This window comes from Rhincodon typus, chromosome 7 (genome assembly GCF_021869965.1).
Source record: "Rhincodon typus isolate 14 chromosome 7, sRhiTyp1.1, whole genome shotgun sequence".
NCBI lineage: Eukaryota > Metazoa > Chordata > Chondrichthyes > Orectolobiformes > Rhincodontidae > Rhincodon > Rhincodon typus.
The window spans coordinates 77,644,032-77,664,744 of record NC_063338.1 but is presented as its reverse complement, the minus strand read 5'-3'; the positions used below and the strand labels follow the sequence as shown (position 1 = coordinate 77,664,744).

Genomic DNA, 20,713 nt, shown 5'->3' with positions numbered 1-20,713 from the left:
CCACTGCAGGCATATAAAGAGGAAAATACTGGCAGCATGGGAACAAACCACCTGTACTCCATCAAACAATGGAGGGGATGTGCTGGCTGGACTGTGACATTTCAGGCCTCAGTTGAAGCTGTTGCAGCCACTGAATGATCTTGTGTGATGGCAGAAGAACCTTCTCAGTGGAAGTGAGGGGAGTGCAATGACCTCGTGGTGTTATCACGAGAGTGTGAGTCTAGAAACTTGGCTAATGTTTTCGGGACCGTGGTAGATGGTGGAATTTAAATTGAATAAAAAATCTGGAATTAAACGTCTAATGATAACCATAACTCCATTATCAATTGTCTAGGGAAAAAAATACAATAATTTCCTTTCGGGAGGGAAATCTGCCATCCTTACCTGGTCTGGCCTACATGTGACTCCAGACCCACAGCAATGTGGTTGACTCTTAAGTGCCCTCTCCACAATTAGGGATGGGCAATAAATGTTGGCCTTGTTAGAGATTCCCATATCCCGTGACTAAATAAGAAAAAAACTTTGAAATGTCATTTTGTGTGGAACAAACAGAAATTCAGATGCTGGAAATTTAAACTGTAGAAGTTTCATTAAAAACCTGTAAGATGATTTCTAACACTGAGACACTCGTACAGGACTGACAACACTTTGCATCAGGTGATGCAGGCTTCTGGGTGTCAGAACAACCCCACCACATTTTTATATTGAATTCCAATTTCACCATCTGACATTTGAACCCATGTTCCGAAAGATTTAGTTTGAGGTTCTGGATTACTAACTCGGTGACATTATCACTTCGTCACTGCCTCCCCAACAGGCCCACCACATTATCTGGTTTTAAAACTATCTCCCCCACACTAATTGACCAGCAATGACATGATTTATGTTTAGCTCACCACCATGGACGAAAACCCTGATGACCTCTCGGGTGCCAGCAGGTGCCACAATGGCTGGACTAAATCTTGTACACGGAAGGTGATGTCCAAGTGGTTTTGTGCTGAACTAATTATCCAGCGAGCCACTTAATGTCCTGAGAGCCTAGGTTCAAATCCCAGCACGCCAGAAGGCAAAATTTTGAATTCAGTAACAATGACCATGAAAACATTTAGCAAAGCAAAATTTTTTTCTTCAAATGGCAATGACTATTGGGAAAGAAGATGTGATCAGGGTAACATTTGAATCCAGACCCACAGCAGTGTGGTTGATTCTTAACTGCCCTGTGAAATGACCAGCAAGTAACTGAGTTGTAACAACTGCTAGAAAGTCTCAAAAAAGGAATGCAGTCAGATGGACCAACTGGCATTGACTAAGCCATCAGCAACGGCAAACAACCTATTGACTGTGTAATGTTCTCCTTCCTAACATCTGGAATCTAATGCCCAGGAGAGCTATTTCTCAGATGAATCAAGCCACTGCCTGACAGTGTCTGTAAAAGTGATTAATTGAGTATGACTATGTCCCAAACATCAAGATATCCCTGGGTATGTCCTGCCCAACAGGCAGGCTAGACCCAGCAGAGGTGGTGACACAGTAGTGGTGCAATTGGGAGGGGGCTGCACTAGGAATCCTTAATATTGACTTGGATTCTGTGAGGTATCATTGCATCAGGTCAAACATGGGCAAGAAAATCTAATTATCACATACTACCCCTCTTTCCACCTTCTTTCCCCACCCCGACCTCACCTGGTGAATCAGTAGTCCTCTACTTAGAGGAAGCACTGCAAGTACACAGCATGTACTCTCCAATTGACTAAGCAGCACCAATACTGACTAAGCTGGTTGATCTTGTAGGATATTGCTAGTGTGAGACTGCGGCAGGAGGTGAGGGAACCAACATGAAGGAAAAACGTACTTGACCTCATCCTCACCAATCTGTCTGCCACAGATACATCTGTCTGTAGGAATGTCAGTGCGAGCGACCACCACAATCTTTGTGGAAGTGAACTCCTGTCTTCACATTGAGAATACTCTCATCATGTGTGGCACTATCACCATGGTAAACAGGGATGACTTTGAACAGACTTAGCAACTAATTTCATATGGTACCTTGGGCTATTAGCAGCAATAGAATCGTACTTCAATGCAATCTAGCCTGGCATATCCCCTGCTCTACCGTTTCCATCGAATTAGGGTATCAAGCCTGCTTCAAAGAAGAATGTGTGAAGGTATTTCAGGAGCATTATCCAGCAATAGTGAAGCTACAAAAACCAGGCTAATGTGCCAAACAGCATCTACAGAAAGTACAGACAGGGCTAAGCAACCCCATGACCAACAGCTCTGTAGTCCTGTCACATCCAGTCAAGGATGGTAGAGCAGAAGTAAACAACTCACTGGAAGAGGAGGAGGCTCCACAAATATCTCTGTCCTCAATGATGGGGGAGACAAGCACATCAGGGCAAAAGATGAAGTTGAAGCATTCGCAACAATCTTCAGCCAGAAGTACTGAGTGGATGATCAATCTTGGCCTCCTCCAAAAGTCCAAAGCATTATCAAAGTCACATTTCAGCTAAATCTGTTTACCTCACGTGACGTCAAGAAACAGTTCAAGGCATTCAATGCTGCAAAGCTATGGACCCTGACAACATTTCAGCAGCAGGACTGAAGACTTGTGCTCAGAACCTACCATGCCACCTGCCATGTTGTTCCAATACAGTTGCAACATTGGTATCTATCAAGCTATGTGGAAAATTGCCCACATATCTTCTGTATTCACGGAACCTCATCAGTCTACTCTCCATCAGTAAAGTGATGGAACGTGTCCTCAACAGTGCTACCAAGCAGCACTTGCTGCTCACCGATGCTTGGTTCTGCCAGTGCCACTCAGCTCCTGGCCTCATTACAGCCTTGTTTCAAATGTTGACAAAAGAGCTGTATTTGACGTGTGAGCTGAACGTGACTGTCCTGCATTAAGCATCCCGAGCAAAACTGAAATCATTGGGAATTGCAAGGGGCGGAGGGGAGGAGAAATCTCCACTGGTTGGAGTCATGCCTGGCAAAAGGGGTGGTGGTGATTGTTAATCAGTCACCTCTGCTCCAGGGCATCTCTGCAGGAGTTACTCCGGATGGTGTCCTTTTTGCTCAACAGTTTCGAGCTCCTCCATCATTAGGTCAGAATTTGAGATGTTCTCCGCACAACATTCAACACTTCTTGCAATCACTGAGTCCCCATGTGAATGTAGCAAAGCCTGAACAATATCCAAGTTGAGCTGACAAATAACACATGCTCCACTCAAGTGCTTGGCAATAACGGTCTCCAACAAGGAGAAATCTACCCACTGCCCCTTGACATTCAGTAGCATTACCATTTGATTTTCCCCTAGTATCAAAATCTGGGAGTTAGTTAAGTGGGAACTCAACTGGACTAGCTATATAAATGCTGTGGCTACAGTAGCAGGCCTAAGGTTAAGAATCCTGCAGCGAGTAATTCACCAACTAGCTCCCCAAAGCCTATCAGCCATCTACAAAGTACACGTCAGGAATATTAGGAAATACTCACCAGTTTGGAGAATATAGCTCCAACAACACTCAAGAAACTTGAAACTACCCTGGACAAAGCAACCTCCTTTGATTGGCACTATATGCAAAACATTCACTCCCTCTACCACTGGTGCTTAGTATAAGTAGTGTGTACAATCTACAAGGTGTGCCATGGCAATTCACCAAGTGCCCTTAGACAGCACCTTTTCACATGTACAACCACCACTATCAAATAGGGAGGTGGCTACACGTGAGAATATCGCCACCTACAAGGTCCTTCCAAGCCACTCTCAATCCTGACTTGGAAATATGTCACTTTTTTTTCACTTGCTGGGTCAAAATCGTAGCATGTGTATGTCCAGACGGTATTTAAAAGATGATTTTCCTGTACCTTCTTCCAGAAGCTGTATCATTATTTCGTCGTTAAGTGGCCTGACTTAGATAATTACATTTAATCAAAGAATAGAAAATTAGAAGTTGAAGACTTAGGAGAATAATTGGGGATGGAGCAAGAATGGCAAAATAGATTTGTTATATAAATACCTGCTTGGAGAAAGAAATCTTTGTCTTTTTTTTTTTAAGTGAAATTGATATTTTATTTCCAGGAAACCGAAGTAACAGCAGGCCAGTGCTTTTTGTCTTGGATGAATTTGACCTCTTTGCACATCACAAGAATCAGACCTTACTTTATAACCTCCTTGATGTTGCTCAGTCTGCCCAGACACCTGTAGCTGTAGTGGGCCTGACATGTCGATTGGTAAGTGCACAGAGGAATTTTTTATAAAAATAGCTTTTAAAATATGTTATGAAAGCATTTTCAGTTCTTAATCTAAGAGTGAAAATATTGTATTCTAACATTAGATATTCTTGCATTCTTTCTTTGCTCTCATCTTTCTCATCCTGCTGAAGATCCAAACAGGAACTGGTATCATCTGGACCTTCTGACTGGAAGTAAAGGGATAGTACTGGGATGCAACTTTAAAATTGCAGATAAATTAACGTATCTAGCCTTGAGGCTGCATTTTGAGCTCAGCAGTAAACGAGTGTGGCTAGCTATTCTTTACACTTGCATAAACTCATAGACACTCTATAGGATTTAACGGTGGAAATTAGAAAGCCAAAGTGTGCAGTACCCTTGCATGGGTTCTGGGACCTCTGCAAATAAGGTGAACAACTTTGTTTCTCTTTTTAATTAATTAGATTTAAGATCTGTTCCTAATCAGTGCAGTATCTGAACTACGAACTGTCAGTGAGTGTTCTATTTAAATGTCAAATCAGGTGTAGAAAGTGAATAGACTAAGGAAGAAAGATTAGATTAAGAAAGGGGGGGAAATGAGATAAAGAAATAGTGGATATTTGTTTGATTTTTTTGAAAATAATCAATTTAAATTTGAAGGATTGGTGTTCCACAGGAGTAAAACTCACTTCTGTGTCTGGCAGTGATTAAGATATGATTGAAAGGGACCAGAATGCTAAATGCAGTTGCAATCTCTGAGGTAAATGCAACATCTTCATATCATTCAGTTTATTTCAGTGAGTATCTGCCTTGGCATTGCATAGCTTTAGCAAGATGGAGATATTTCAATCAACAACTTTTGGATTTCTGTGTTTCCCTGCATTACAAGTGGTTGCTGGATGTTACTGTCCGATATTTTTTTTTCATGTAAATAGTTAGCACTGTTGGCTTTAGAAGCAAAGAGTGGGGATAAATGAGTGCTATTCTAGCTGGCAGTCAGTGACTAGTGGTGTGCCTCAGGGATCGGTGTTGGGACCGCAATTATTTACAATTTATATAGATGACTTGGAGCTGGGGACCACGTGTAGGGTGTCAAAGTTTGCAGATGACACTAAGATGCGTGGCAAAGCAAAGTGTGCAGAGGACTGTGAAACTTTGCAGAGGAACATAGATACATTGAGTGAGCGGGCAAAGGTCTGGCAGATGGAATACAATGTAAATAAATGTGAAGTCATACATTTTGGTAGGAGTAATAGTAAAAAGGATTATTACTTGAATGGTAAAGAGTTGCAGCATGCTGCTATGCAGAGGGACCTAGGTGTCCTTGTGCATGAATCACAGAAGGTAGGTCTGCAGGTACAACAAGTAATTAGGAAGGCAAATGGAATTTTGTCCTTCATTGCTAAAGGGATTGAAATAAAAAGCAGAGAGGTTATGTTGCAGCTGTACAAGGTGCTGGTGAGGCCACACCTAGAGTACTGTGTGCAGTTTTTGGTCTCCTTACTTGAGAAAGGATGTACTGGCACTGCAGGGGGTGCAAAGGAGGTTCACTAGGTTGATTCCGGAGTTGAGGGGGTTGGCTTATGAGGAGAGACTGAGTAGATTGGGATTATATTCATTGGAATTCAGAAGATTGAGGGGGGATCTTATAGAAACATATAAAATTATGAAGGGAATAGATAAGATAGAAGTAGAGAGGATGTTTCCACTGGCAGGTGAAGCTAGGACAAGAGGGCATGCCTCAAGATTAGAGGGAGCAGATTTAGGACTGAACTGAGAAGGAATTTCTTCACCCAGAGGGTTGTTAATCTATGGAATTCCTTGCCCAGTGAAGTAGTTGACGCTACTTCAGTAAACGCTTTTTAAAAAAAGGTAGATTTTTTTTGAACAATACAGGAATTGAGGGATATGGTGAGAACGCGGGTAAGTGGATCTGAGTCCATGAAAGGATCAGCCATGATCTTATTGAATGGCGGAGCAGGCTCGAAGGGCCAGACGGCCTACTCCTGCTCCTAGTTCTTGTGTTCTTTACTTCTTGATGTCTGTTCGACTTCTTAAAACTTCTTGGATTGGCACATTGAAAAAAGGCCACTTGCTAACAAGGGATTTGTATTTCTTTCATTCCGACAGTTTAGAACTTAAAAAGATGAATTAAGCACTTGAGAAAAGTCTGACCTCACTTAATTACTGGCCTGTAGGCCTTCACAATAAACAGGGAGTAATTACATGCACTGTCTTAGTTTGCTTTTATTTCTGCTATTCAAGGACCCGGATGAACTCCGCTCCTAATGACGTTTTGCAGCTTTTATTTCTTCAGTTCAAGTCAAGGGAAGACACAAGCACTAGTAACAACTTTCTACAATTAAGCTTATTTTCAGTTTTGACAAGAGTTGGTAGTATATTTGGACAAAGAAACAGTTTGACAAGTTTTGGCCAACCATGGCAACATTCAGTTGACTGAGAAGGTTCTCGGCAGAAAATTAATCTGTGGCATTGAAGTTCAAATCCAAAATAAATTCTAGGATATCTGATTAAAGTGAAGTGTAACAAACCTTGGGCTACTCTTGGCAAACACTCAATGCTAGTAGCTATCTGCAGAGAACATACTTTTTAGCATCTAAGGGCAACAAGGGCAAATGCGACATTGGGAATTAGAGTTTACTGTACTGTATATAATTGGGGCCTGGTGGTATTTTGAAATTCCCAGTCTTAGATAATTCTAACAATTTGAACTTTATGCGTACTGTCTGCTTAGTTGGTGTTTTCAAAGTAAGGAGGAATGATTGACAACTTTATCGCAAGATCTTAAAATCTTGTTGATTAGCATTGATTAATTTACGGTCAGTTCTGCTATAACATGATAGTTATGTTCCTGCGCAATATTGTGTTAAAGAAAATCACGCTGCAGAAATAAACAGGCTCTATGGGAATGTGTGGGTTTGAGGCAAACCACCAAAATATATCACTCAAAATTACTTAAAAATCACTCAAAAGCCTAACACAAAGGATAGCAGTTTGAATAAATGTTTAATTCCTATCTAATAATAAAATAAAAATAAATTTAACACTTTACCTCAAAAAAACTGTCAAGTTGAATTAATGGGGGAAGAGTGTTGAGGTTGCTGTGTTGTTAATGCTGGGGCTGAGGGTGCAGTTGTGGTTGCAGAGTTAGGGCGAAAAATAGTTAATCCGGAAGTGGATGGCCATGATTTGTTTTCTTCTGACTATTCTTGGGGGTTGGCTTATAAAAGACGTTATCCAGTTTTTGCTGCTTTGCCCTTTTTCTTCGTTCATGAAGAAGCTGTCCATAGGGTGCCAAATAAGATCTCATTCCACGAACTGTTACCCTGCTGTGTTCTGCTTCTGCCAAACTGCAAGTAGTCCTTACTGACATCACCCCAGGCTTCCCCGATTAATGTCAATTTCATTCTTGATTTTAAAGCTATTCCAAAATTGAAGAACACTGTTCTTGTACCCCTCAGTGCCTCTTAAATGTGTACCTTAAATAATAAGCTTTAAAAGCTGCTATTGCACCCTGGTCCATGGGTTGAAAGACAAAGGTTGTGTTTGAGGGTAGAAATGGCACTTCCATGTTTTCAGAGAGCTCACTAATGGTGATAGGATGACTTGCCGCATTGTCCAGGATGAGGAGAATCTTGAAATCCAAATTTTCTTTTTCCTGCAATACTGTGTAAAAACATCTTCCAAAAATTCACCAATGAGGTCAGTAAAATTTGCCCCATCATCCAACCTCTTTGGCTTGACCTAAAGTAGACCCCTAGAGTAGACTTAAGGTAACCTCTTTAAGGCTCACAGGTTGGCAGAGTGGTACATACCACAGACTTGAGCTTTAAGTCTCCCCTGGCATTGGCACCTAGCAGCACAGTCCTACGATCCTTTGCCACCTTAAAGCCTGGAGCGTGTGCTTCATTCATAGAAATGTAGGATTATTGATGGCATTTGCTTCCAGTATAAACCTGATTCATCCAAATTGAAAACTTCATCTAAATTGTAGCCGCCTTAGTCAATTAATTTTTTTACTACTGGAGGAAATGTCATCGCATGCTCCTCATCTGTATTGGCAGCTTCACCACATAACTACATTCTGAAAAGCAGAGCGTTCTTAAAACAAGCAAACCAGCCATTGCTGGCACTAAAGGCCAGTACATCTGCAGGATTTTCAGCTTTTGTTTTGTTAGATCTTTCATAAATTGATAAGGCTTTCTCTTTTAGAGTGAGACAGGTGGTCCCAGATCACTTTTTCCTTTGGTCTTCTATCCACACACTTAGAAACTGCTCCATCTCCTCCAGTTCCTTTGTCTGTGACCTCTCCGATTTGCTAGCACTCAGACTTGTTACCGCAATGGCTTTAATCCTTTCTGCAGTGTCTTTAATGGTGTGTAAGGTAGACCCCTTTATTCCTGTTCCATGAACTATATTCTCTCATTACGCTCAAAAAACTTCAACATCTAGCGTCTCTTCCAGTGTTATAGCCTTTCTTTTACGTTCACCACCGGCAATTTTATCAGCAGGATGCTTCTTGCTAATATTCTTGTCACTTTGTTCTTGCATTTTTGTGGGTAACACAGCAGAATTTGCAAAAAAAAATCACTGAATACTGTAGCTCTCAGTGCTTCTCAAAAGTCTGTGAAATGGTCACATGATGTTGGAGCAGAGACTCTTTCGGCGCTAACATTACACTTGCTCAGGACAAAGCCCGTGAAACGATCATGTGATGTTGACATGTACTCCTCTGCACACCGACGCAATCGCGTTACAGCCAACACAAGTTCACGTTTTAGAAATAATGCGACTGACAAATAGGGGAACGCTATAGACAATTTGTCTTGTTGGAATACGTGTTCTAGCAGAACAGACTGTATATGCGATTTAAGACATGCATATTTTTCCCACCTAACCTGACTTCAGTTATTAGAAAAGCAACTAGTATAAAGTAAAGTAGCCATTATCCTACTGGACCATAGGGCTGCTGTCATTATAGTGAGAGTGATAGAGAGAGATTCCTGACGATAGTTTAACCTGAGGATCACCACGGGCTAGGGGAGAGGTTGAGAGAGTATCCTTCATGGTAACCTCAGCCGTTGTGGAAATTCACCCACGCTGTTGGCTTTACAACCCTCATAATTATTAATGTTCAATGGTTTATATGTGTTCGACATCCATTGATGTTTTCCCACAAAGCATTGGTTCCAATAACAGTATATGAAGAATCTGTTTGAAAAAGGAGGAAAAATTGGATCAACTGAAAAAAGAATAATTAATTTTTTTTTTTGCATAATTGTGTTGACCATGTGAACAATGGGCTGGAAAAGTGTATGTCATCTTGCAATAAAGGCTAAAATTGAAAGGAAGGTTTTTAACAGTGATCTTTTTTATTAAAATAATGTGTTTCCTATTGATATTTGCTTTAATCCTCTATCCTTTTATCCTTCTATACCGAATCTGTGCCTTTGTTGTGTCTATTATGCCAAACACTTTGGAGATAACAAGCATAAATATGAACTGCGTTTACTTATTTTTGCAAGCTAAACGTTGTCAACAATGAATTTCTATTTTTAAAGATTTTCTCTCATCTTTCCATTGTGCAACTGCTTGCTAATTCTTAGCCTCATCTTGTGTGTGGATGATATAAAAAACCAACGCTACTGAGAGCTAAATGGGAAAACTTCAATGCAATTTATTCCTTTCCTTTCAAGATTTTAGGGCCTTATTCAGTCCCCTTCTGTTCTCCCTGTTTCCTTTTCAATATGCAATATAAAGACAAATCATTATTTACTTATGATTTCAGATTTGGATCACCAGGCAAATTATACCTCTTCTGTTTGTTCCTTGTTATGAAACTAATGGAGATGTAAGTTTTTAGTTTCTTTAGGAGTAGGCCTTTTTGTCCCTCGAATCTATTCCAGTATTTAAGGTGATTGAGGCTGATGTGATAAATGCAGAATAGCATATAATTCCTGCAATTTTGTTTTTCACTTTTTTTCTACTTTTTCTTGCACTATACAAGTTAATGCACTTTGTTTGTATCCACTTCTCTCCTTTGAATCTGTGTCCTTGCCAGGAAATCGTTATTGATAAAGTACCCAAATGAATGCTCTTCATGTGAGCATTGTTGTCTTTTCTGATTCTTTTATCTCTGTGTAATAACATTTTAGTCTTCTAATATGCTGCATCAGAATCTGTCTTGACCTTTTAAGGCACAACTTCAAAGGACCTCTACTTTTGTTAAGCTGCTTTCCTTTGATTTGCCAGAACAAAATACTATTTGGTGCATTACTGACCAATGAGCTTCAGTTATGGTTTATAATGTCTGCTTCAGGAGCATAGCAGTTAGCGGTCATAGGTCAGCTGTTAGGTCTGATGTCAAAATTATTGATCCAAACCCAGATTTCACAATCAGCAAATCTCTCAGCCTTATTATACATAGGACACGGGTTATCAGCAATTGTAGCTACATAAAAATTATAAAGTCTCCAGATACTGTTGATGAAATATAGTACTCCAGTTGATGAATTCTGTGGTATTTTACCGTGTTTTTCACTTCATACCATTTCTGCCAAAACTTCAGGATGTTTTGGAACTCCTGGAAAAACGTGTGAAGTCAAGATTTTCCCACAGGCAGATTCATTTGCTAAACGCATTTGGCTTCAAACAATATGTGGAAATGTTCCAGCAACAACTTATTTTACCAAAAGAATTTCCTGATGGGAGATTTGCACAGGAATGGAATCAAAATATCCAGGTAACCTTTCTTTTCTTGAGTTCACTTGTATAGCCAGTACAATAGATACGAATCTTTCCAAGCGTTTGACAAAAATATTGTGAATAGATCCCTTATGAATATTAGAAGTACATTCACCATATGTGAAGTGCTACAGAAAATATAGACTTCAATAATAGGAATTCTCATGCCGGAAAGATTAACATGTTTACTCAATTGAAACTTCATTTTTATATGCCTTCGGTGCTTGTAATGAATTTTTTTTTCCCGGTCATATGTTTTGAAGTACTTGGGAAAAATTAAATGCTTTATACAAATAAAAGTTGTTTTTGCTGCATTGTGATCAGTGCTCAAGGTCTTCATTTAATCAATATGCAGATGAGCTAAATGTCTTACCAGGCAATGACCATCTCCAACAAACACGAATGTAACCATTTACTGAATCCCTCACCATTCACATCTAGGGTGTTCCCCTTGACAGAAACCAATTGGACTAGCCACGTAAATACTGTGGCTATAAGAGAAGGTCAGAGGTTAGGAATCCTGCAGAGAGTAACTCCCCTCCTGACTCTGCAAAGCCTTTCCACCTACGCAACGTGAACTGTTGAAAGCACAGATCAATGGTCCATGCATAGTTGTTAAACAGATTGTTTGTTTATTTTTGTTTTTGTTCCATATATTTACCACAGTTGCTGGAAAAGCTCAGCAGGTCTGGCAGCATCTGTGGAAGAGAAAACAGTTAACGTTTCGGGTCCGGTGACCCTTCCTCAGAACTGTAAATATAGAACAGTAAATATATAATTGATCTTGCGAGCCCCTGACCTCTATCATACAGAATAACAAGACAAAGAAATCAGAATACTGCTATCTTCAGGTACCCCTTCTGAGTGACTGCAGAATATATTGTCACTGCTCCGTTATTGGAGGGTCAAATGTCTTGCTCCCTAAATTGCTGTGGGAGTAGCTCACTTTAGTGGACGACAGTGATTCAAGCTGATAACTCTCCATCACCATCTTAACAGCAATGAACATTTGGGAGGACTGATCTTGTGACAATTGGATCTATGACTGAATTTTTTTTAATCTTTAAATTGTTAAGAGCCTAGGTTAAAAATATCTCCTAGTGTACACATGCAAAAGTTTTTTTTTTAACAATTTTATAGAATCAGCAAATATTAGCTTGGTAAAGAATTCCATTTTATGTCACGGTCAGCGGATAACCACTTTCAGATTGTCTTTAGTAATTGGGGTGCTTGTTGGCATTATGTTCTGCATTATCAGGAGAGACTTGTGAGTGGTAATCTAATTTCTACCTCAGTAAATCCTATCATATTGTTTAATTTTCTTTTTGTCTATATTATTAGCTCCCTGTACTACTTGCAGCTATTTAACATCCATCTGAAATATTTTTGTCCTACTAGTGTCTGTGCAAGGATAAGATGGTGGAAGATATTTTACAGAAGCACTTCAATTCCAGTAAGGATTTCCGCTCTCTGCATATGCTACTAGTAAGAGCTTATTATCTGTAAAAGTCAAACAGTATTTTATAATGGTTTAAAGTAGCAATTAACCCCTTTTCAGTAATTACTAGCATTGCACAATGGGACTTGTTTCAGTAGGGCATCCTTATGGTTAACATGTATGGCAGGCATGGATGGAATGCAGAAAGTATTCTACTTGGTCTGATTGTGCAGCCCAGCACTTTTGAGTTAACCAGTAGTTTAAGTTGGTTATGTCTTTTCATTTGCACACAGACCTTCACTGTATATTCTGTTTAAAATCAGACTGACCACAGTGAACATGTTGTGGTCATTGCCACTGTGAAGAGTCTACACACTACAAGAAGTGATTCATCTCTATTCAAACGTTAAATGAACAGTTCAGTTTAAAGTAGCAGTTATCCTTGTGGAAATCCATTAAGACTGTCGCTTATCCTCATTTGCCTATTCGGCTGCTGCTATACAGTGCTTCCCTTGCTGCATTTTGGAAATGAAATGCTGCTGAACATCCATGAAAGTTCTTAAATTTACTTCCGGTTATATAGCACCTGCCTGCAAAATCTGGTTGCTGACCAGAACATACTTGCGCCAGAGTCAACTTTACCAAAATATGCACTTATTGAGTGGCCGGTAGGGGAATGGACATTGTCCATTTGATGAACTGAGATGACCGTATTTGCCCCTGGCATTGTGCCAGTGAAATACTCCTCTTGCTCAAAGACAAAGTAGGAGTGAAATTATGTTTTATAAACCCCATTATTCTCCAAGATGCTGGAGGTTAGAGTGAGGGTGGTTGCAGTCATAGTGTCATTTCAATAAAGCAGATCTGTCACCAGAGGGCGTTCTGCAGTGTTTATAAAGCTGACCAGACATTCTGATTTTGCAATGTTTCCATGCCTTTTCTTTTTTAAAAAAACCCATCCAAGTTGGACTGAACTCATTCGTACTTGGCAAGGTGCATAAGCTCTTTGGCAATTGGAGCAGCCAGAAATTGGCCATCAGTCTTCATCTTGAACAATATTTGTTCTTTCAACAGCAGATCGGAATAAGAGCATCCCTGCTGGCAATTTGGTTCCTTCCTGTCCTATGTCCCTGACCTTTGTATTGCACACTTTAACTGACTAATTTGCTTTGAAAGTTAATCATTTAAATTATACTCAATTTGCATTTTGTCACAATCTAATAATCCTTCTATATTATGTCATTCCATTGGAGCTTCTGTCCAATGAGGTAATGATTAATCAAATCTCACACAAATGTGACGTCGTTAACAATGTGAAAAGCCATTTGCCATAATATTTTGCAAAGAATATAAATACTTGTCATTGTCCCACTGCCTGGTAAAATTCAATTAATATGTTGAACTACAATATAACTTGTTTAGTCATCGTGTTACTTTTACATTTTTTCCCAGATGTTGACACTTAGTCATGTGACTGTCTCCAACCCAAATATTCGACCAACAGACCTTCTAGCAGCCAGCAGACAGTACATGATGGATTCTAAAGCAAATGTACTGCATGGTAAGGAAAGCTAATTTATTTAGTCTAGGTATTAGAGATATGAAGGGATAATACCGTCCATTGCAGCCCTTGCAAATACAATATAAACTTTGCTTAAGTCTATTTCCTGTGCCAGCAGGAAAAATGATGGAAATTGAAAGCAACATAGAAAATGTTGTAGCTGGCCACCTCTTCTCCCAGCTTACTAAGATTTTGTAGCTTTCCAGATAAAGGTCTCAATTACCCTTGTTATATTATGAGCTGCCTTCAGGAAAGGTTCAAAATGAAACTGTTTGAGTAGATATAGTAAGAACTGAAGATGCTGGAGTCAGAGACCATACACTGTGGAGCTGGAGGAACATAGCAGGCCAAGCAGCATAAGAGGAGCAGGGAAGTTGACCCTAAGCAAACCTTTCATATCAGACAAGGGTTCACCTGTGCATCTGTCAACTTGGTCTACTGTATCCGCTGCTCCCGATGTGGCCTTCTCTACATCGACGAGACCAAGCGTAGACTCGGAGACCGTTTTGTAAAGCATCTGTGTTCTGTACACAACCTTTTGGTCGCCAACCATTTTAACTCCCCCTTCTCATTTCCCTGGGTGACATGTCCATCCTGGGCCTCCTCCAGCGCCACATTGACGCCACCGCAAACTGGAGGAGCAACATCTCATTCTGCCTCTGGAGCTTGCAGCCCAATGACTTAAACATAGAACTCCCCAATTTCAAAATCTCCCCAATCCCGGCCTCCATCCCATGTCCAACTCTCCCTCTCATTCCCACCTCCTTGACCTGACACAACCTGTCCATCTGACACAACCTGTCCATCTTCTCTCCTACTTACCCGCCCCTCCAACCGCTCCCTACCTGCACTGATCTATCACCATCCCTTCCCCAGCCCCACCCCTCCTCTATTTATTTCCCAGCTCCCTTCCCCCTCCCCATTTCTGAAGAAGGGCCCCAATCCAAAATGTCAACTTTCCTGCTCCTCTGATGCTGCCTGGCCTGCTGTGCTCCTCCAGCTCCACACTGCATTGCGTTTGACTGAGCAGCCCATATTTGGGAACATAATAATATTCTTGATTGTTGAGCTAACCTCCAGTCAATATTCTTTGATTATGAAGCCCAGGTTTTTAAAACCGACGTGACTGCCTGTTTCTTTTCCATCCATCTAATGCTTTTAATTTAATATCATAAAAAGCTTTGGCAAGACAGAAAAATCTAGCTAATACATGACCGTGGAAGCCTAATTGTCTGGTCTTTTTAGAGAATTTAGAAATCCGTAGAAGTTATCTATCTGCTGTGTTAATTCTTTGATCATTATTCAAATTCTGAATAAACACAGTAGAGGATGAATATCCTATAATCCTCACCTAGTTATAAAAGCAATCAATTAGTAGGTTCCATCATTCACTCCAAATCTTGAAGAAATCTTTGAAATCCTATGTTCATATCTTTTTTGTTTTAAGTGCACTACATAACCAACTTTAATCATTTTGAGTTCAGCTTCCATATATTTGGGTGTCAGATTAGTCTTCGCTTCTGAAAGAAGGGACATGTGTTGAAGCCTCCCCCGAGAAACTTCAAGTGTTGTCTGGATGAATAATTCCGTGTGGTACTGAGGGATTGCTGTAATGTTGAAAGGTCTTTTTTTTTCTTTTGATGATATATTAAATCAAGATCCTCTGTCCTCTTGCAGGTGACTGTGTTACTTTTTTTTTGAAAAACATCCTACATATCTATTTGTGGAACCTTGTTGTGTGCAAATTAGCTGTGACTACACTTCAAAATTCTTCTCATTTTTCATCTCTTTAATGACCAAGGTCTAGGACTCTGCATTATCTAAATGTAGATTGAAATACCAAAATGTCCTTTTGGCTTTTTTTTTGTCTCAAATATACTATTTAAAAGCAAATAAAAACAATCTACTGGAGACACTAAGCAAGTCTGGAGCAGCATCAATGGAGACAGAAACCGTCAATGTTTTCAGTCCAAAGGCTAGTCTCCAGTTCTGAAAGGGATTGGAAAACACTTTTTCTTGTACTGTTAAGAGTTGAAGGAGCAAGTGGTACAGATTCAGGGTGCACAGAGAAAAAGTCAAACTCGTGTGGTGTGTGTATGTCTGTCTCCCTCTCTCCGGCCCACCACCATTAGGCAGAGATAGAGATGTAAAATGGTTATAAACAAAAAGGTGTGAAAAGGAGAAAATGAGTCTCTGTGCTGAGAGCAAAGTCAATAAGATATAAAGATATAGCTTGCAAGGTCGGATGGAGAGAATATACAAAGATGGCAAACAAAGTGGTCAGTATTAAGTCCTAGAAACTCTGAAATGTTTGTAGAAAATGAGGTCCTGTTCCTCCAGCTTGCATTATTTTTCATTGGAACACTAGCAGGCCCAGGATTGGAATATTTGCATATGAGCAAAGTAGTTTATTGAACGAGCAAGCAACTGGAAGGTAAGGCCATTCTGAGGACAGAATGGAGGTATTCTGCAAAGTGTTCACTCAGTCTCTATTTGGTCTCATCAATGTAAAGGAGACTACATTGTAAAGTCTCTTGCTATAGCAGTATGTTGGAAAACCATCATGCATAACCTATGAAACTTGTCTTAGTGAAATTGGTCATCACTTCTGGATTTTGTTTCGATGCTTTCTCTTAAAAGTCACTACAAAGACTACTTCAACTTTAATATTCAACCCTGTTTTCCCTTGTAGGTCTGTCTGTGCTAGAATTGTGCTTGATCATTGCCATGAAGCACTTAAATTCAATTTATGAAGGAGAGCCTTTTAACTTTGAAATGGTTTACAATGGTAAGCTTTCCTTAATTTTTAAGGATAATTTATTATCTTGGTTCCTAAAGCTAATTTGTAAAATGGACAGAAGCACATTTGGTTGTCAGAGTCCTTTTCTACTTCTTACCAAAATTCAAATGAGGATTTTGCTAAAAGTGCAAGATTAATGTGCTGGCGAGATCTATTCTTGCAATCCAGCCTTGAATTTTTAATATAAGTGAGGTTAAATTTGTGGAGTTTGGAATGAAGATGGTAATATATTGAATTTTGTTTATTTTAGTACCCAACAAACACAGGGCTGATTTTTACAAGCTGCTGTATTCTGCATTCTATCCATCTGTTCTCCAGAACTTAATGATGGTCAAAGCCTACCCAGAGGAAAGCCAGCTGCCTCAGAGCTTCAGAGGGGTGTTGACAGGCTCAGTTCAAGAATTCTGTCCCCCTGTGGGGAGGACACCCCACCTTTTGAGGAGCAATGGCTCAGCAGTCATTCAGATCAAGCAGCACCAGGTTAAGCCATGGCTACTTTTGGGACTACAGCCAGAATCATGACAAGAAGCTATGAAGTTCAGATATTGGCAGGGCCTAGCTGGCAGGCTTGGTGAAGAAAGTGGCAAGTCTGGGTATGAGATATCAGGAGCTCAGAGATAAACAGGGTAATGACCTTGGTGGAGTGGGTGGTCAAAACCATCGGAATGACACCGGATGGGGGATCCTCCTAACGCATGCACACACACAACTAAACCCCTATTTGACTTCTATATCAGTATTTTCTAGGTGACCCAGTGATTCATCCTGAAATCTTGCATGGCAAAATCACCTTTTGGTAATATCCACCCAGTCTAATTAGAATTCTAAACAGGAGAAAATTGTACTGGGAGAAACCATACCCCTTCAACAGTTTTTTGGAATGATTCTCTCTCTCCCACTCAACCCTATATTGTGTGTACAAGACTGTAGGGTTGCTTGAAGAACAGTCACTGTGAACCCCACAGTCATTTTGCCTATCTATGTGGAATCCACTAAATGAGTACCTTCTGGAAACTTAAGTGTATAATCTGAAAGTTTTGTTTATTTGATGCCATTACTGAAAAGTTTTATTTCATGATTTATATTTTCACACTGAGGAAGCTGATGGAATGGTGTGGGTGACAGGGTGCATAGAAACCAGAAATGAAGAATTGTGCCTTTAATGACTTGGATCATTGTCTGGTTCTGAATTAATAGATGTATTCTGAGGAGGGCTAGTGTGGGTAAAGCCACCAGGCATTTAGAATTTGTTGATTGCATTACAGAATTCCAGAATTTCATTCAAAGGACAACTCATTCAATGCATAACTTCAAAAAACCGGTAGTCTTGAAGGTAAGGAATGTTGCAACCTGTAAACGTTAAATTTTGTGTCCATGTAAATGAAGTGTTTTCTCTACTTTTTCCATCTAGTTTTCTCCCCTTTATTCCTTTAGGAGAGAAGATCTGAAGGTATATATGATCTAAGTAAATTCATCATAGTTCAGTAGATTTCTAAATACTGATGACATGAAGGGAAATGGAGATAATATGAGCAAATTGCACAGCTGGATGATCAGCTGTGCTCTCTAGAATGGTAGAGCAGGCTTTAGGGATAATGGTGACTCCTGGTCCTATATGTCCTTTACGATTTTTGCAGTTGATCATATTCCCACGCACCTGCTGTATTGGTAATATCCATATGCGTTACCTTACTGAATGCCTCTTGGAAATCCAAATATACTGCGTCTACTGGTTCCGTTATATATTCCGCTTGTTAACTCTTCAAAAAATCCAATAAATTTCTCAGACATGATTTCGTCTTCCTGAAGGCGTGTTGACTCTGCTTATTTATATCTCATATTCCTAAATGACCTGCTATTACATCCTTACCAATGGACTCTAGTGTTTTCCAATGATGTGTTAAACTAATTGATACATAGTTATCTCCTCTTTCTTTTTTTTGCTTTCCTCTTTGAATAAGGGCATTACATTAATGGGTTTCCAGTCCCCTAAGACCTTTCAAGAATCTTAAGGATACTTGGAAGATAACAACAAGGCATCCAATATCTCTGTCATTATTACTTTTACTGTCCAAGGTTGCAACCCATCACATCCAGGGAACCTTTCTGTTTCAGCCCCGTCAGATAAAGCACTCAAAACTATTGATAGTTATTATGTTTATTTCCTTGCCTCTATTTGCCTCTTGATTATTTGGTACTTTTGGAAAGCCATTAGTTTCATTGATCATGGAGACTGATGCAAAGTATTGATTCAACTCCCCTTCAATTTGTTATGTTTCCCTGCTTCTTATTTCCACAGCCTAATTCTGTAAGAGGCATATGTTCACTGGCCCTTTGGCCCACCAAACTTGTGCCAACACTTGATGACTTTGTAAACTACAAATCTTTTGCCTCCGCACAGTCTCTGTCCTTCTATTCCCTGCCTATTCATATATCTGTCAAGATGCCTCTTAAACATTCTGATTTGTATCCTCCTCCTCCACCTCCTCTGGCAGTGCATTCCAGGCACTCATTACCCTATCTGCAGTGGGGGGAGGGAAAGAAATGTGCCTCTCAGATCTTCTCCTTTAAACTCACTTCTTTTACCTTTTAAACCTATATCCTCTGGTAATTGAGATTTCTGCCTTGGGAAAAAGGTTCTGACTATCCATGCCTGTCATAATTTTGTAAACTTTCTATCAGGTCACTCCTCATCCTTTTGAAGTTGAAGTGAAAACAAACCATATTTATCCAACCTCTTCTCTTAGTTAATACCCTCCCCAAACCAGACATCCTGGTAAATCTTTTCTATACCCTCTCCATAGACTCAACATTCTTCTGGTAGAATGGTAACCAGACTGTATGCAATATTTCAGAATCAGAGTAGCCTGTATTGTCACGTGTACTTGAATGAGCGCAGTGAAAAGTTTGTAATTTCGCCTCTCGGCACTATCTTAGATGCAGGGTACCTAGGTACAGATACTTTAACGTGGCCTATTAAAGTTCAGTACAGCTCAATACAACATGACTTGCCAATTTTTATACTTTATGCCCCAACCAAAGGGAAGTGTGCCACTTCTTGACCACCTGATCCACTTGTGTTGCCATATTCGGGGAACTGTGATCCTGCGTGCCTAGACCCTGCGTGCCTAGATGTTGTTACTAAGGGTTTTTCCATTTATTGTATACTTCCCTCCTGCGTTAGATCTTCCAAAATGCATCACCTCGCATTTGCTGGGACTAAACTCAGTCTGCCATTTCTCGGCCCACATCTCCAGCCTATATATATCTTGCTGTATCCAGTGGCAATCCTCCTCACTATCTGTAGCTCCCTCAACCTATGTCATCCACAAACTTACTAATCAGAGTACCTATGTTCTCCTCCAAATCATTTTTATATAGCTAAAAAAACAAACAACAGGGGCCCTGCACAGAACACTGGTGATCTTCAGTCAGAAAAACACTCTGTTGCACTGCTGCTGTGTCTTCTATGACCAAGCCAGTTCTGTATGCATCTAACCAACTCACCCTGGATCCCATTTGACTTCACGTTCTGTATAAGGGATCTTGTCGAAGGCCTTGATGAAGTCCACATAGATCCCATCTACTGCTTTGTGCTCATCAATCATCTTTGTTGTTTGCTCAAAAAAACTCAGTTAAAGGTTTAAGTAATAAGGGGAGGCTGGATAGGCTGGGACGACTTTCACTGGAGTGTAGTAGGTTAAGGGGTGGCCTTTTGGGTCATAGATAGCAAAGGCCTTTTCCCTAAGGTAGGAGAGTTAAAAACCAGAGGGCATATTTTTAAGATGAGAGGAGAAAGATTTAAAAGGGCCCTGAAGGGCAACTTCTTCACCGTGTAGTTTAGTATGTAGAAATGAACTGCAGAGAAAGTGGTAGAAGCAGGTACGGTCAAAAGACATTTGGATATGTGTATGAATAGCAAATGTTTAAAGGGAT

General features: G+C 40.1%; 2 protein-coding genes across 6 annotated transcripts in view; one reads left to right on the top strand and one right to left on the bottom strand.

Moving 5' to 3' along the window:
- The window catches only part of LOC109912424 (activin receptor type-2A), a 322,124-nt gene that overhangs the window by 164,073 nt on the left and 137,338 nt on the right, over nt 1-20,713 (bottom strand). The gene's annotated exons all lie outside the window — the stretch shown is intronic.
- orc4 (origin recognition complex, subunit 4) overlaps nt 1-20,713 on the top strand; it is a 131,854-nt gene that overhangs the window by 108,972 nt on the left and 2,169 nt on the right. For 2 of the 5 annotated variants that reach the window (XM_048599567.1, XM_020511846.2), the window contains 6 exons: nt 4,083-4,234; nt 10,803-10,976; nt 12,377-12,463; nt 13,869-13,977; nt 16,670-16,765; nt 18,043-18,110. In XM_048599567.1, coding sequence (XP_048455524.1) covers nt 4,083-4,234; nt 10,803-10,976; nt 12,377-12,463; nt 13,869-13,977; nt 16,670-16,765; nt 18,043-18,110 — 686 coding nt within the window. The remainder of the gene's footprint in view (nt 1-4,082; nt 4,235-10,802; nt 10,977-12,376; nt 12,464-13,868; nt 13,978-16,669; nt 16,766-18,042; nt 18,111-20,713) is intronic. The other 3 variants (XM_048599569.1, XM_020511847.2, XM_048599570.1) reach the window with 2 other exon arrangements.